Source organism: Pangasianodon hypophthalmus, chromosome 16 (assembly GCF_027358585.1).
Source record: "Pangasianodon hypophthalmus isolate fPanHyp1 chromosome 16, fPanHyp1.pri, whole genome shotgun sequence".
In the NCBI taxonomy this organism is placed as follows: Eukaryota; Metazoa; Chordata; class Actinopteri; order Siluriformes; family Pangasiidae; genus Pangasianodon; species Pangasianodon hypophthalmus.
The window spans coordinates 14864870-14879215 of NC_069725.1; the positions used below are offsets into that span (position 1 = coordinate 14864870).

General features: G+C 39.9%; 1 protein-coding gene across 2 annotated transcripts in view; it reads left to right on the plus strand.

Moving 5' to 3' along the window:
- Window positions 1-14346, plus strand: part of plxnb1a (plexin b1a) — a 68812-nt gene that overhangs the window by 42297 nt on the left and 12169 nt on the right. For both annotated transcript variants that reach the window (XM_053240836.1, XM_026921036.3), the window contains 20 exons: window positions 478-660; window positions 2487-2615; window positions 2742-2842; window positions 2936-3068; window positions 3188-3344; window positions 4697-4805; window positions 6633-6741; window positions 6990-7601; window positions 7994-8128; window positions 8221-8349; window positions 8478-8571; window positions 8718-8884; window positions 9059-9210; window positions 9464-9569; window positions 10314-10456; window positions 10661-10837; window positions 11420-11648; window positions 11829-12071; window positions 12881-13057; window positions 14168-14316. In XM_053240836.1, the coding sequence (XP_053096811.1) occupies window positions 478-660; window positions 2487-2615; window positions 2742-2842; window positions 2936-3068; window positions 3188-3344; window positions 4697-4805; window positions 6633-6741; window positions 6990-7601; window positions 7994-8128; window positions 8221-8349; window positions 8478-8571; window positions 8718-8884; window positions 9059-9210; window positions 9464-9569; window positions 10314-10456; window positions 10661-10837; window positions 11420-11648; window positions 11829-12071; window positions 12881-13057; window positions 14168-14316 (3434 nt within the window). The remainder of the gene's footprint in view (window positions 1-477; window positions 661-2486; window positions 2616-2741; window positions 2843-2935; window positions 3069-3187; window positions 3345-4696; window positions 4806-6632; window positions 6742-6989; window positions 7602-7993; window positions 8129-8220; window positions 8350-8477; window positions 8572-8717; window positions 8885-9058; window positions 9211-9463; window positions 9570-10313; window positions 10457-10660; window positions 10838-11419; window positions 11649-11828; window positions 12072-12880; window positions 13058-14167; window positions 14317-14346) is intronic.

The window sequence follows — 14346 nt, forward strand, 5'->3', positions numbered from 1 at the left end:
AACCCAAGTTAACGTACTTCAGTTGGGGGATATAGTTTGGGAATTAAGATTGCAAATGATATGACCTGAAAGCAAAAATAGAGGCATAACAGTAACAGAAACAGCTTTTGTACCCATTTCTACACATGCACAAGAAAGCAGTGGAATAATTTTCCAATTTTTGGTCCAGATAAAACCACATGGCAAGACAGATGACATTACAGTGTATCTAATCTTGGTATTTTTCTTCAGGCTACGGTTGGTGGATTTGATTAAAAAAAAACTTAGCTATTAAATTATTTAATCTGATATCAGCTAAATCTGCTTATCTGGGCTAAGGCAATATTAAGGCAAATAGCCTAGATATGTACCGTAAAAGGGGAGGACGATGGTGAAACAATTCGGCATGAGATACTGAATGCTGGTGGCTTATGTGTAAAAGGACTATAAAAATGAACAACCATTGAACAGAAAGTTTGACTGAATTACTACTTCCAGGACACCCTCAGTACCTATCCTTGCGGCTCGGACCACACTCCGAGTCCAATGGCCAGCCAGGAGCCAGTGGAAGCTGAAGCAGTTTTGGAGAGTCCTTCTGCTCGTCTCACTGCTGTGGCTGTCAGTGTGAGAGAGGGACACTCCATTGCTTTTCTGGGAGATTCCAAAGGAAATTTACACAAGGTAACTAACAGGGAGTCAGCATAAAGTTACAAGCCAAGTGGCCAGCAAGATTTTGGCCAGTTGATTGTACTATGTTATAGTAGCTAGTTTGGTATTGTTCCCTGTTTCAGCGGGTTGAACTTGCAGGGCTTGAACATTGCCATAAACTAATGTGCAGAGTTTGGTGCCATGGGTCTACAATTTGAGGGTTTCTCAAGGTTGTATGATCTTGTAGATCAGACTTACATAATAACCCATTTTAATCCTAGTATATATGTATATAATCAGACAGGAATAAGCATTCATAATACAGTTGATAGTTTTCCAACAAGTCCTGCTTGGTCTTAGATTAATCACCTGTGTGCAGTTTAACAGAAGCCCCCTTATTATAGCTGACTTTAAAGAAGATATTCAAATATTTGTGATGTGCTTAATGATTCGGGCACTAATTTGTTGGTTGATGCTGTATTTTGGTTAATTCTGTGAGATCTCAAATATAAGGGATAACAGTCAGGTTTTAGCTCCTAAAAGCAATAGAGCAAGAGCTTCTTTTCTCCCTCATCATTTTCCAGCAATGATCAATGTCATATTATTGAAGAATCCATGGTAGAATAGTGGAGAAAAAGTTGGACTCCAAGTTCCTGTAGCTATAAGACACAGTTGCACTAAGTTACGGGAGACACTTCTGCTGTTACAGAGAGTTTATCACTCTTTTTAGGTGAGAGTAAGCGAGAATTCCCACTGACACCACTATCAGTCGAATAGCATTGTAGGTAATGCAGGATAGCCGAAGTGAAAATAGATCATATTGCTGAAAGTAGTTTGAACATTAAAAAGTCAACTCAGAATTTCATTACAAAATAGATATTGGACATTACTGAAGATCACATGCTAATTATAAAGATTATTATGCAAGTTGTTCAAGGTAGAGTTTCCCTTTAACTACAGTAGGTACACAGGCGCACGCTGATGAGACATATACACACTTGTACATACTTCATGCAAAATGCTTCAGATCCCACAAAAACACATCCATAGTCTTAGGCAGTCTTACATAGATCTGTACCGTAAGTCTGTATGATTTTTTCCCATAGCCTACTGTAACTGGCAGTTCGTCAATGCTAATCCAGTTAAAGCTGCCTAACCTGAGTATGCAAGCGCCGGTGCAGCTCTTTAGAATGAGGTGTCTGACACTCTTAGCAATGTCACCTGCTTTGCTGATGGGATTCTCAGGCCAGTAATCTGATTTCCTGAAATCCACTCCACTCTTGATATGATTCAAGAGGCATTAAGGACCTTTCACGGATGTATTCTGTTGCTGTTCTTAAACTGTTCTTACAGTTTCTCCGGACTTCTTGGCAGAGGATAATGCTCGGAAGCCCAAAAGACACTTTGCGTAGTTATGTAAGATTTTTAATGCAAGATTTATGGTGGCTTAGTGGTTAGCGTGTTTGCCTTGCACCTCCGCGGTTGGTGGTTTGATTCCTGCCCCTGTTCAAAGAGATGTGTTGTAGACTGACTAGCATTTCCAGATTGTCCGTAGAGTGTGAATGTGTGTGCAACTGTGCCCTGTGATGGGTTGGCACCCTGTCCACGGTGTCCCCTGCTTGTGTCCTTAGTTCCCTGGGATCGGCTCCAGGTTCCACCGTGACCCTGTATAGGATAAGCTGTACAGAAAATGGATGGATTTTATGTGTGTTCTGTTTAGCAGTTAGGATATTGTGCTATGGGTTTGACCACGTATTATCCACTGGTTAGCTGCTTCAGGAAGTGCTTCTTCATGCTTTTAGAGTTTAGATGTACTATTCCTTTTTGTGGATGAATTAGCTGTGATGTGTCATCGTTAGGTTTTCGTGGGGAGCTCTGGAGAAGTGAAGAGCTACTCCAGTCTTCCCATCCAACCAGGTTCAGCTATTAACAGAGACCTGCAACTTGACTCTTCTCAGAGACACCTCTACATTATGACCAGCAATACTGTGAGTCCTTTTGCCCAAGTAGCACTAGAAAAAGTATAAATAGTTAAATAATACTTTTTTAAAAACCTGGAAAAGCATGAGGTGTTAGTTCAGCTTGGTGTGTTTGGTCTGTATTAATGTGTGCAGGTTGAGAAAAGGCCCGTGGCAGAGTGTGAGAAACACAGAAATTGCCAGTCCTGTCTTACAGCTCGAGATCCTTATTGTGGCTGGTGTGTCCTGGAGGGCAAGTGAGTACCAAACCATTCTGCACAACACTGAAAATGACTTTTGATGTATGCTAATTTGAAGAAACTGGAGTTTCTTTCTTTGTTTTCTCATAGGTGTGGCATTCGTTCGGACTGTAGCCATGGCTCGAGGGAAGGCCATTGGCTTTGGAGTTTTGACGTGGGGAGCAAGTGTCTGAAGGTGGAGTCACTGTCCCAGGCCAACATCAGCCTCGGAGAACAGAAAAATGTATGCATTTGTGCAAACGAGACATCACACAGAGTTAAACATTAATATCCTGGATATTATCACATTAATAAAATGGCACATAATGGCGCATAATTATAGCACTCATCCTGTCTCTGTAGGTGGCACTTGATATACCAGGCTTGCCCAGTCTCTCTGAGGGGGAGGCGTACTCATGTTTCTTTGATGAGACACAAAGTGCTGTGATTGTCCAGGAAACTACAGTCACTTGCTTCACTCCTCCAGCCCACATGGTGCCTCCTGTACCTCGTGGACAGGGTAGGACATTCAATCAGCACAGTTCTGGTTTGCTGCATTCAGCAGTAGCAGTGAGGTCGGATGTAGTAGGATTCACGATGAAGATGCATAGATCATACATAGATCAACAGTCCTGTTTACAGTCACTACTTCATGTTCAAATTATTTTTGTCTGTTAAAAAATTATTTATGTAGAAATCATAGTTTTAGTCCTTCTTAGTCAAGTCTACAGGTTTGTGGACACCTGATCATAGCACTCATACATGCTTGTTGCAGATTTAGTCCTCCCTTTCCTGTTATAATAACCTCCACTCTTCTAGGAACTTTCCACTAGATTTTTGAATGTGGCTGTGGGGATTTGTGCTCATTCAGCCACAAGAGCATTAGTGATCTCAGGCCCTGATGTCGGGCGAGGAGGCTTGGGGAGCAGTTGGTGTTCGGTGGGGTTGAGGTCAGGGCTCCATGCATGCCACTTGAGTTCATCCACTCCAGTCTTGGCAAACCATGTCTTCATGGACTTCACTTTGTGCACAGGGGTATTGTCATGCTGAAGGGAAATTGTAATGCTACAGCATACAAAGACATCAAGACATCATACTCAGTTGTGTGCTTCATACTTTGTGGCAGCAGTTTGGGGAAAACCCGCATATGGGTGTGATGGTCAGGTGTCCACAAACCTTTGGCTGTATAGTGTATGTGTTTGAACAGTCATGCCCAGTGCCTTTTCTTTTTTTTTTGTCCTGTTTCATCATTTGCCAATTCCCACCCCTATCGCACCAACTGGGGAGGGTGAAAGCTCACATGTGCTTCCTCAGATACACATGAAGCCAGCCATCACATTCTTTTCAAACTGCTGCTCATGCTCTGTCACAGGGAGCTGAACTTATTCTGAGGAAAGTGCTAACTGCCGTCTAGACGCCGACGATTGTCTCGTGTCGCTCTGATTGAGAGAGTAATGCTATCATTCCTGCCCAGAAAAAAGGGCCAATTTAGCTTTCTTTGGGCTCCTGGCCAACAGTCTTTTCTGTTGTATCACTTGGAAGCCTAGGGCCTTTTTCTAATTTAATGGGAAATGATAGCAGTCAGTTTTTTATACAAATTGATCATAAAAATGTCCCACCAAAACATGACCGACCAGCTCAAGAGATATAAGCTTTAAAGTCTGACATTAAATGTCTTCAGGCAGTCCCTCAGTTATTTTCCCAAAGACATATTGCAATGAGATTTGATTTCAGTAACATAATAGGAAAATAATAGTAAACGCGTCCAGCCAAAAGAAAGCTTTATTTGTCTTTATTTGCAACAAGGACTCATTGTGTAGGTTGATGCTGTATTGGTAAGAGGATTTACTGGTTACTTGTCTCTCCTGACAGATTCAGTGTCAGTCAGTCTGTCTCTGCGCTTCTTGAATGTGACTGTGGCAGTTCAGGAGTTCACATTCTATGCCTGTTCTCTTGTGCAGCGACTCTCGGGCACCATGCCGTAAGTTCCTCAATCCTTGTGTTATTCCAAATAAGCAAAGATTCTTATGTTTTGTGCACTCACACATTATAGTGCATTTATGTGGTTACACCACCTTAGTCTCAAAATATGTAGCGATTTAAAAGGATTTTTTATGAGGACTACAGGAAAGGCTAAATATGCTAAATTGAGTGGCCAGACAGTAAGTTTTCAGTAAATAATGCAGTAAAAACTTTATACCAGCAAGCCAACCTTCTTCTGAGTCAGTTAATAGTTTCCTCTGGCCATCCATATCTATCATCTCTTAACTCCAAACTCAATTCTCTAACTCCAGATCTCATTTGACGCTGAATTAAGATTGTGATCAGCAAATCTCTACTGTTATCTAACTTCCTGGATTGAGAGTATGCCCTTGGAGTGCGTTTTGCCTGACCCATATACTTGCATCAAATTGCCTATTAAATTTAATAACAATCTATTAACATACAATAGGCCTTCATTTGATTTAATTTAGCTAACAGGCTCAGTGTTGATACTTTCATATGGATATGCAAAGAATGCTTTGGAAGTGCATGTATAATTATAATTAGTTATATGATCATATGTTGAGACATCTTGAACTAATTTGTGTAATGAGTTGAAGTTTACTTAAATAAAAATCAAGGACCTTGAATGATCTTGAAGCATTAGAAAGGGGGAGCGTTGGTCTAGCTTTAAGCTGTCTATGGGTTGTCTGTTAATGTGATTTATCACATTGAATCATTAAATGGGTTTCACACAGGTTGAATTGGAAATGATTTACATTTCTATCAAATTATAGCAGCAGAGCTCAGCTCACATATAACAAAAGTGCTCTGATCCTGCATGCTCTAGCCCAATTTAGCCCCTTGTTATATTGTTAATCAGAAGAAAGCATCATTATGACTGTATGAGTAACAATGGCTCAGGCCTGTTTACTGTTCTACTCCCACAGTGGTTACAAAGAACATTGTTGGTGCAGTGTGTAGCTTTTGGCCTCCTTTATTATGCAGTATAGAAAGAGACTTACACAAACTGGAACAGGAAAATTACTATTTGAAAAGCAATGTATAAATAATTGTTAAATTACTACAAAAAATATAAAAAAAAAAAAAAAAACATTATTATTGTATAATGTACAGATGCAGTGACTTGGGTGGTTATGAGTTTTTCAGTTGTAGAGCTTTAGAGAATGCAGTAGCCGAGATTAAAAAAAAAAGAGAGAGACAAAGACATTATGGATCAGAGAGCCTTTGTCTAGTGTTAGGACTTATATATATACTTTATATATATATATATATATACTTTATATATATATATATATATATATATATATATATATATATATATATATATATACTTAAACATATATTTGTTGACATTTTCTAGTGTTGTGGAAGGTCTCACTTTTTGATTACTGTGTGTGTGTATAGTAGTAGATTTGAGAATGTCAGTGAGAGTAACAGAGAATCTGACCCGGTCTCATCTCAGTGACAGATGTCTCTCTGGTGATGTAGCAGCTGCCTCGTACATTCCTCCTCAAAGCAAGACACCATATTTCTTTCCTGCTTTCTCATCGTCAACCAGTAGTTCCCAGCAAACATGCACTAATTCTTCAGATACCACTCAGGTTGCCTTGATTTGCGCATTGAGGTCCGGGAAGTAATAGGCTTGAATTTCTATAATTTAATGGTTTCCAAGTGGTATGAGCCTCCATGGGCTTTATGAAAATGGGTTGGCTTCCTGCTTGGAGTATTGGATATCATTTCACCTCTCTCTTAACAGAAGTTAATTTTCTCTTTTTTCTCTATCCGTGTTCTCACTATGCAGATGTATAGGGTGTGTGACTAGTCGCTGGAGATGTAACTGGTGCGTTCACCAGCACATTTGCACTCACAAGGCCACATGCGACCAAGGAGTGATCATATATAATCAGCATGTAAGTTAATGACTGAACTACAGTAGTTCTGGTTAGTCCCAATAGAGTGCTCTGAAAATCTGCTAGTTTGGTTTGGCTCACTTGTAAACTTTAGTAAACATTTGCTTTTTGTTTACATTATCGTAATGTCCTTGTCAATGTTAAGGCAGTATGTCTGTTTACAAATGTTTATCTGTTTTTTTCTTACTTCTCATTAATCACTCTTCTCCCTGTTGTGCTTTTTTCCTCCTCATTTTTATGACCCCAAGTTGAAACTACCAACCTCTGTTCTCTCAACAACAAAAGACTTTGATCAGTTTACTACAGAGTCAACCAAAGCATCTGCTCCAGCCAAAGTTATAGCCATGTCTACTGCTTTGGTGATACCTCCCACCATTCCAGAGCCAACTGCAATAACTAGAACAGCTGTGAAAGCCCTCACCAACCTGCCAACCAATTTCCAGCATACCATGCCTTCCTCAACCCAACAGGCAATAACTATAGCTGCAGAAGGCCAGGTTCTACATAAAGACAGCACAGTAGGTGGAGAGAAGGTACATGTGTCAGTACTGACTCCTGGTGGCAATGGTGAAGACATGGATGACCTGGCCTATAAAGGATCAGCTGCAGACTTGGTCACAGTTCCCACCCTAATGGTGGGTGCAGGGCTGTCAGATAAAGTAATTCCTACCTCTTCTACTGCTGGGGTGAACCTTTGGTTTGGGGAATCTGATGATGGAAAAGCATCACTTGAGATTGGGTCATCAGCGTCCTCGGCTTCTCCTCTATCTGGAGATGGAAAGACAGCGCGTGTGTCACCCAGTTTTCCTTACTCTTCAGAAGGTGACTACCAGTCTGATCCAGCTGACTTTTCCCCCCTGGTGAGTCGGTGTCCTCTGGCTGGCTCAATTAGCATGAGCCAAAACCAAGCAGGCTTAAACAAACCCAAAATTAACCTTGATTCTGAAATCAGTCAATGTTTGCTAGTGCTAGTGAACAGCAATTGATATCATTTGACATATGAACACATTTACAACGTATGAGGTTCTTTCTTTGTTCCATTAAAATAGGGTTAGTGAATAGCTTGTATGAAGTAGCTTTTCCCACCTTTTCCACTGCAACCTGATAAAAAAAAAGTAGCTTTTCAGCAGACTGTTCTTTTTTGACTATTTCAGCAAAACAGAGGCTGTTATTGGTTTGAATGTAGGATGCAGCTGCATGTAGACCATTTTTTTCAATTATTCTGTGATGCATTACGCTTGTGTTTGCACAGGGTAATGAGGGCTCACTGGTGAGTGAAGCTTCCTACACCTGTCCATGTGTGGAGAGAGTTCAAGGTTCTCCTCTCCTACCTGTAAACATTGCGAGGCAGATTACGCTGGTAGGACGCAACCTGCACCTCTACCAGGTAATACGAGATGCAAATGTGAATCTCAGACATTGTTTTGAGATTCGTAATAATGTGAAACTTTCCTCGTGTGTGTGGTTGTATGCTCTCAGGATGAGGATCTCGGGATGGATTATGAGTGTGTGTTAGCCATAGAGGGCAGGTCCGTGGTAGTGGCTGCATTTGTCGAAAGGGATGACTCACAGCCCTTCCTGTTCTACATCACGTGTCAACTCCACCAGGTCTTTTGGACAGTTCTCACCAATACACTCAGCTCATTACATTACTATTTAGCATTTATGGATAAAACATTACAGCAAAGTCTGAAAGTGTGTGTGTGTGTGTTTGTGTGTGTGTGTGTGTATTTCAGTACTCCTACTCAGCGGCCCTGGAAGAATACAATGCAGCGATCACAGTGAGGAGACGAGGCTCTTTTCATATAGACAGTCCTCAGGGCTTGCATGGTAAGAGTGACGCTAGCTATATGACCACGATCTCAAGAAGATGTTACTCATTGTGTGCTACACATGACCATCATGCAGTGAAACCTAAGATGTTTCCGCATGAGTTTAATATGATTCAGTTTTTGTGGTGTGTGTTTGCTTCTCAGTGAGGCTCTATAACTGCTCGGTGGGCCGTTCAGACTGCAGCCGTTGTCATACGGCAGAACCACGTTATAGATGCGTGTGGTGTGAAGGAACCCAATCCAGCTGCGTCTTCCAAAACTCCTGCAGAGATCACATCCAGCACACCTGCCCGGCACCCCACATACACTGGGTGTGTATATGTGGTTTATACAATAAAGCTTAATAATCATAGCTTTTTGCATAGTCTTGTGTCAAGTGTTATTGAAGGTTTTCTTTATGTATGAAACACTCTACAGCTTTTATCCATTTTTATCCAGGTTTTATTCAGTATTCCCCTCATGTAATATTGTGTTTTCTGTGGTAGATAGAGCCTCGGTCTGGACCAGTAGAGGGCGGTACTGTGATCACTATCTCAGGATCAAACCTGGGCCGGAGAGCAGAGGATATTCAGCACTCTGTTTATGTAGCTGGAGTGCCCTGTATTGTTATTCCCACAAGATATGAGATCTCCTCCAGGTAAACTACAGTCCTACCAATCTTATTTATTTCTTATTTTAATGCTTCTTTTAGATAACGTCAGACCAGTATTAAATCCCTCAATGAGTACAAAGTCAGTACTAAAAATCTTTTTTTTTTCTTTTTAACTTTCCTTAAATATTTGGGGAACAGTTTAATATAAGATTTGCGGAGAACAAAAGCAACATTTGTGTTAAATAAAAACAGTGATTAATGTGAGCATTTGTGTGTGTGTGTGTGTGTGTGTGGTCAGTATCGTGTGTAAGACCACAGCGAGTGGAAGTAAGAGAAAAGGACACGTTTCTGTGGAGGTTAAAGGAGGAGGAATTGGAAAATCTATCCAGGACTTCCACTACCAGGTAAATTTCACTCCACAGATCTTTCAGTCTAGAATTTTCCCTCACATGTTTAGCGCAATATCACTGAGTTATACCAGATTAACAAATTCATCTAGTGTTAATGGCCTTTGTTATGCTTGCCCCAATTATTACATTATCACCTAATCACAATTCTTTCATTTGATCTCAATTATTTGAGCTGATTATTTATTAGTTTCCACAGGTATAAGTATCCATATCATATATTCACTTAGAACATGTTGGCAGCTTCATTTTGTATTAGTTTCTTGATATAATGAAATCTCCATCATATTTCAGTTATTTCTATAAGCTTTTATAAATTAAATATCTGTAACTATGTTTTTGTATATATAGTACATGGCTTATTGTTCAGTAACCTTTGTCTGTATGTGTGTGCATATATATACATATATATATATATATATATATATATATATATATACACACACACATATACAGTATATATGTGTGTGTGTGTGTTATTTGTTTAATGTTTTCCTTTATAAGCTCTAAAAGGCAGACAGTTTTAATGAATTTACATTTTGTTGCAGATACATGTATATACTGTATGTGCATTATTCCATTACAGTTATGAGAGGTATAAATTCAACAGAAGAGACAATTAATCAATAAATCTCAATTAATTGGATGACAGTTAATCCTCATCCCGAAATATGCCCTAGGTCACTATACTGATCTTATCATTTAGGCCTGTTGTTTCTCATCTGTGTCTTTGAATTTCAGGACCCAGTGTTATTGGGAATGTTCCCACTGAAAGGTCCAGTGTCTGGAGGCTCTTCAGTCATCATCATGGGGCGGGAACTACGAACAGGCCAGCCTAATGAGATCAGAATCCTGATTGGTGGAGTTCCCTGTATGTTAACTAGGTATAAACTCTTTCAAACGGTTTGCTCAAACTGACAATATACAAACAAAAATGAATGATAAAGAACTTAATTGTTTGATTATTCATCTTTAAACTTTATCATAACCCTGTCAGCAATGTTTCAGTTAGCTTTAACACAGATGTGTAATATATCACCATATACACTAGTGTTGTTTGTGGTGTTAATCAAATACTGAATTCGCAGCTCTCCAGAACTGGACGATGAGCAAATTGCATGTGTGACCGGTGGCAGTAACAGAACAGGAGATCATGCAGTAACTGTGTGGTTTGGTAGAGCAGAGCGCCATCTATTGGACACTTTCTATCACTATACTCCAGACCCAAACATCACCGGTGCTGCTCCGTCTAAAAGCTTCCTCAGGTATATTCATGTTCCAAGATTTCTGAGACACTAATTTGTAAGGAAATACACCACACTCATCAAAAAGGGAGATGTTTTTTAATTTAATTTTAAATTTTAATAACATATGGCTATATACACTGCAGACTACAATCAGATGTTAGAATAGGCTCACATTCACATTAATACATCATTCAGTATTTTATTACACCATGCATCAAAGAACTGATGGTGTTCTGGATGTAACAGGCAATTCATGGTCGATGTGTTATTTACTTATTCCTTTCTAGGCCCCCAGCAGTAATCAGACAAGAATCAGGGATGTAGTCTGGACAGGGTGTATATGTTTATTAGAGAGACTCCAAACAAAAGTCAATAGAAGACACCAAAAATTGAACAGGTTTCTCATTCTCAAACTCTCTTCACACATTCTTCTCTGAAGCCAAAGCTCTCTGTGCCAACACACTACAGGATTTAAAGTTGAACTAGTTAATCCTCTTTAGCTCAGCAGGTTCTCAGTATCACATACTGACTCTGTCTGCTTCCCCAGTTTTCTCTCTATCATGATCAAACTTGATTTTTAATTTCTCTCTCTTTTCCCAGTGGGGGTCGTGTGATTCGAGTTTCTGGTCAAAACCTGGATGTCGTCCAGGACCCTCGCATCCGAGTGACCCTGAGCCCTCTGGGGCCACAATTTCAGGGGAGGAAAAGGAGGAAGAGAAAGAGCGAGAGACACGCTGGGAGAGACGACAGGCTTTGGCCTCTCAAAAGGGACCGGCGCATCATTCCAGACTCACATTGTCCTGAAGACAGCATCTGTGATGTGAAACAGGTATGGATGTAAGAAACGTCTGCGAGTAGATGGGTTTATGTGTGGACATGTATATATGTATGTATATCTTGTCAGTAAATTCATAGTCACGTAATCCAGAAATATATGTTCACAGCATTGTCAACAACGATGTCCTTGTTTACAGTGCATTTAAATTGTACATGTTTTTTTCCTATTCAGACAGAGAAGCACTGTGTGATCAACAGCTCCACTCTGCTCCTGTGTCCCACACCTGCGCTGGGCCCTGAGGCTCGCCATGCCACCGTTAGCGTCCACTTCTTGCTGGATAACCTCCACTTCAATTTTGAGGCGATCACCGGTAGCCCCTTCACTTATGAGCTAAACCCCATCCTCCACCCACTCAACCGGGGAGACCACAGCAAACCCTACCGCCACAAACCTGGAAGCATCATCTCTGTTGAGGTTACACATAATCCTTCACCTGTTAACACACAGCGCACTGAGCTGGAATACATAATATTCCTTTCTCACCCATTATCACTTTCACATCTTCAGCTGAAAATACAGTACTGTGTAAAAGTCTTAGGCACCCTATTTTTTTTAGGACAAACTTTGTTAAAGATTTTTATTTTATGATTTACTACATTATTGGGTCAGTACTAAAACTTTTTAGATTTCCAAACATTAGTTTTCCCGCACAAAATTAAATGTTACAGAAAATGTTTGTATGTCAGTAAAGAAAGCAGCAGATTACATAAGAGACACTTTTCAGACAAAAAAACATAATGAAGGCTGCTGGGTTTTGCTGCAAAAATAAGAAGCGAGTGTGACAGTCAAAGTCTCCAGAAGAACTGTGGCTGCTTCTGCAAGATGCTCAGTAACACTTACAGCTCCTTACATTTCCTTATAAAACTGCACACATTGTACCTGAGACTACTATATATTTTTTTTAAAGCGAAGGATCACCACACCAAATATTGACTTTGTTTCATTTATTACTGTTTACTGCTCTTTATAGTATTTTTTTAATGTAGAAACATAATTTCATTATTTTTGAAGGCATCTTTGCTCTACAGCATTTCTTTGCATGTGCCTAAGACTTTTGCACAGTACTGTACATATTATACACGTACATAACAGATGTGTTCAGTTTGTACTGTACTATAATGTAATTAGCAGATCTCATTTATTTTCCTTTTATAAACATAGCTTTTATTAGTGTATATGTGTGAATTACGTAAATAAACAACAACTACGATTTGATGGTGTAGGGAGAGAATCTGGACTTGGCCATTTTTAAGGAGGAGGTGGTGGCTCTGATAGGAGATGGGGTATGTGCTGTGAAAACTCTCACCAGGAACCACCTTTACTGTGAGCCTCCTGCTCAGCAGCCCTCAGTGTCTGCCACGAAGAAACCACAGGCCGCAGGTCCTCTGCTGGAGTTCACAGTGAGTCATTAAAATCTTCACCTCTTTGCTTTTGATTCACTAGAATATGCAATCAACAACAGAATTATTGGCACCCTTCCTGAAACGTAGCAAGAAGCATATGGGGAAGAGTTTTCTTTTAATATAAATCCTTTATTCATTTATTAATTTGTCTTTAGTCATCTCTTTATCCTGGTCAGAGTCAAGGTGGATCCAGAGCACCATTCACTCACTCACATTCACTCAGTCACACCCAAGAGCAATTTTATTGTCGCCAATCCACTGAGCAGCGTGTCTTTGGAGGGGAAAAAAACAAATCCTGATCAAGCGCAGGAGTGAGCTCAGGTCTTGGAGTTGTGATTCAATAACATTATAATATTTGGTGAAGCCTCCTGTGGAGAGAATAACTCCATTAACCCTCTTAATATCTATCAAGATCGGAGAACAGTTATCGATGGATTTTGGACTTCATACTCCTTCATACAGAACATTTCAAGATCCTTTATATTCTTAGGTTTGTGCATGTAGACTGCCCACTTTAACTGCCCACAGATTCTCAGTAGGGTTCAAATCCAGACACAGAGATGAGCATTGTAAAATGTTAATTTTGTTTTCCACAACCATTTCTGTGTCGATTTAGATGTATGTTTAGGCTTGTCATCTTGTTTAGTGCTTCATCTTAAAGTTTATGGTTCTGGACAAAAATATTCCAGTGTTTCATGATGCCATCCGTCTTCACTAGTCTTCACCAGCTGTTTCTCCAGCTGTTTCAGATGTCAGTTATTTTGTGTAATGTTACACAATCATTTCTACCCGTTGTCTTGAAGATTGCCAACAATTTTTGAATTGTCTGCATGTTCATTGGGATAAACCTGCCTATTTATTAGTTATTAATAATTTATTCATTCCAATTATGCATTTCGTGAGAGTGAGTCCTCAAAAATGTAGTTTGACCATCTACTATTAATTTCCATGTGTTCAATTTCACATGACTGACTCAACTATTATTTAAATAACTCAGGTTCAAATAACTCAGGCTCCTATTCAAAATGAAGAAAGACATAAATACAGCCAGATCAGTAAAATACAGTGTTCCAATTATCCAATGGTTCCAATGGTATGTGTGTATAGGTACGGATGGGGAATCTGAACTTCTCCCTGGGAAAGGTGGAGTATGAGTCTCTGGGCCAGGCTTTTTTTCCACTGGAAGCTCAGGTGGGCGTCGGAGTCGGTGCCTCTATCGTGGCTCTTATTGTGCTGGTCATCGTGCTTATATACAGGTACAACGCACAAGAAGAATAACCATAGGC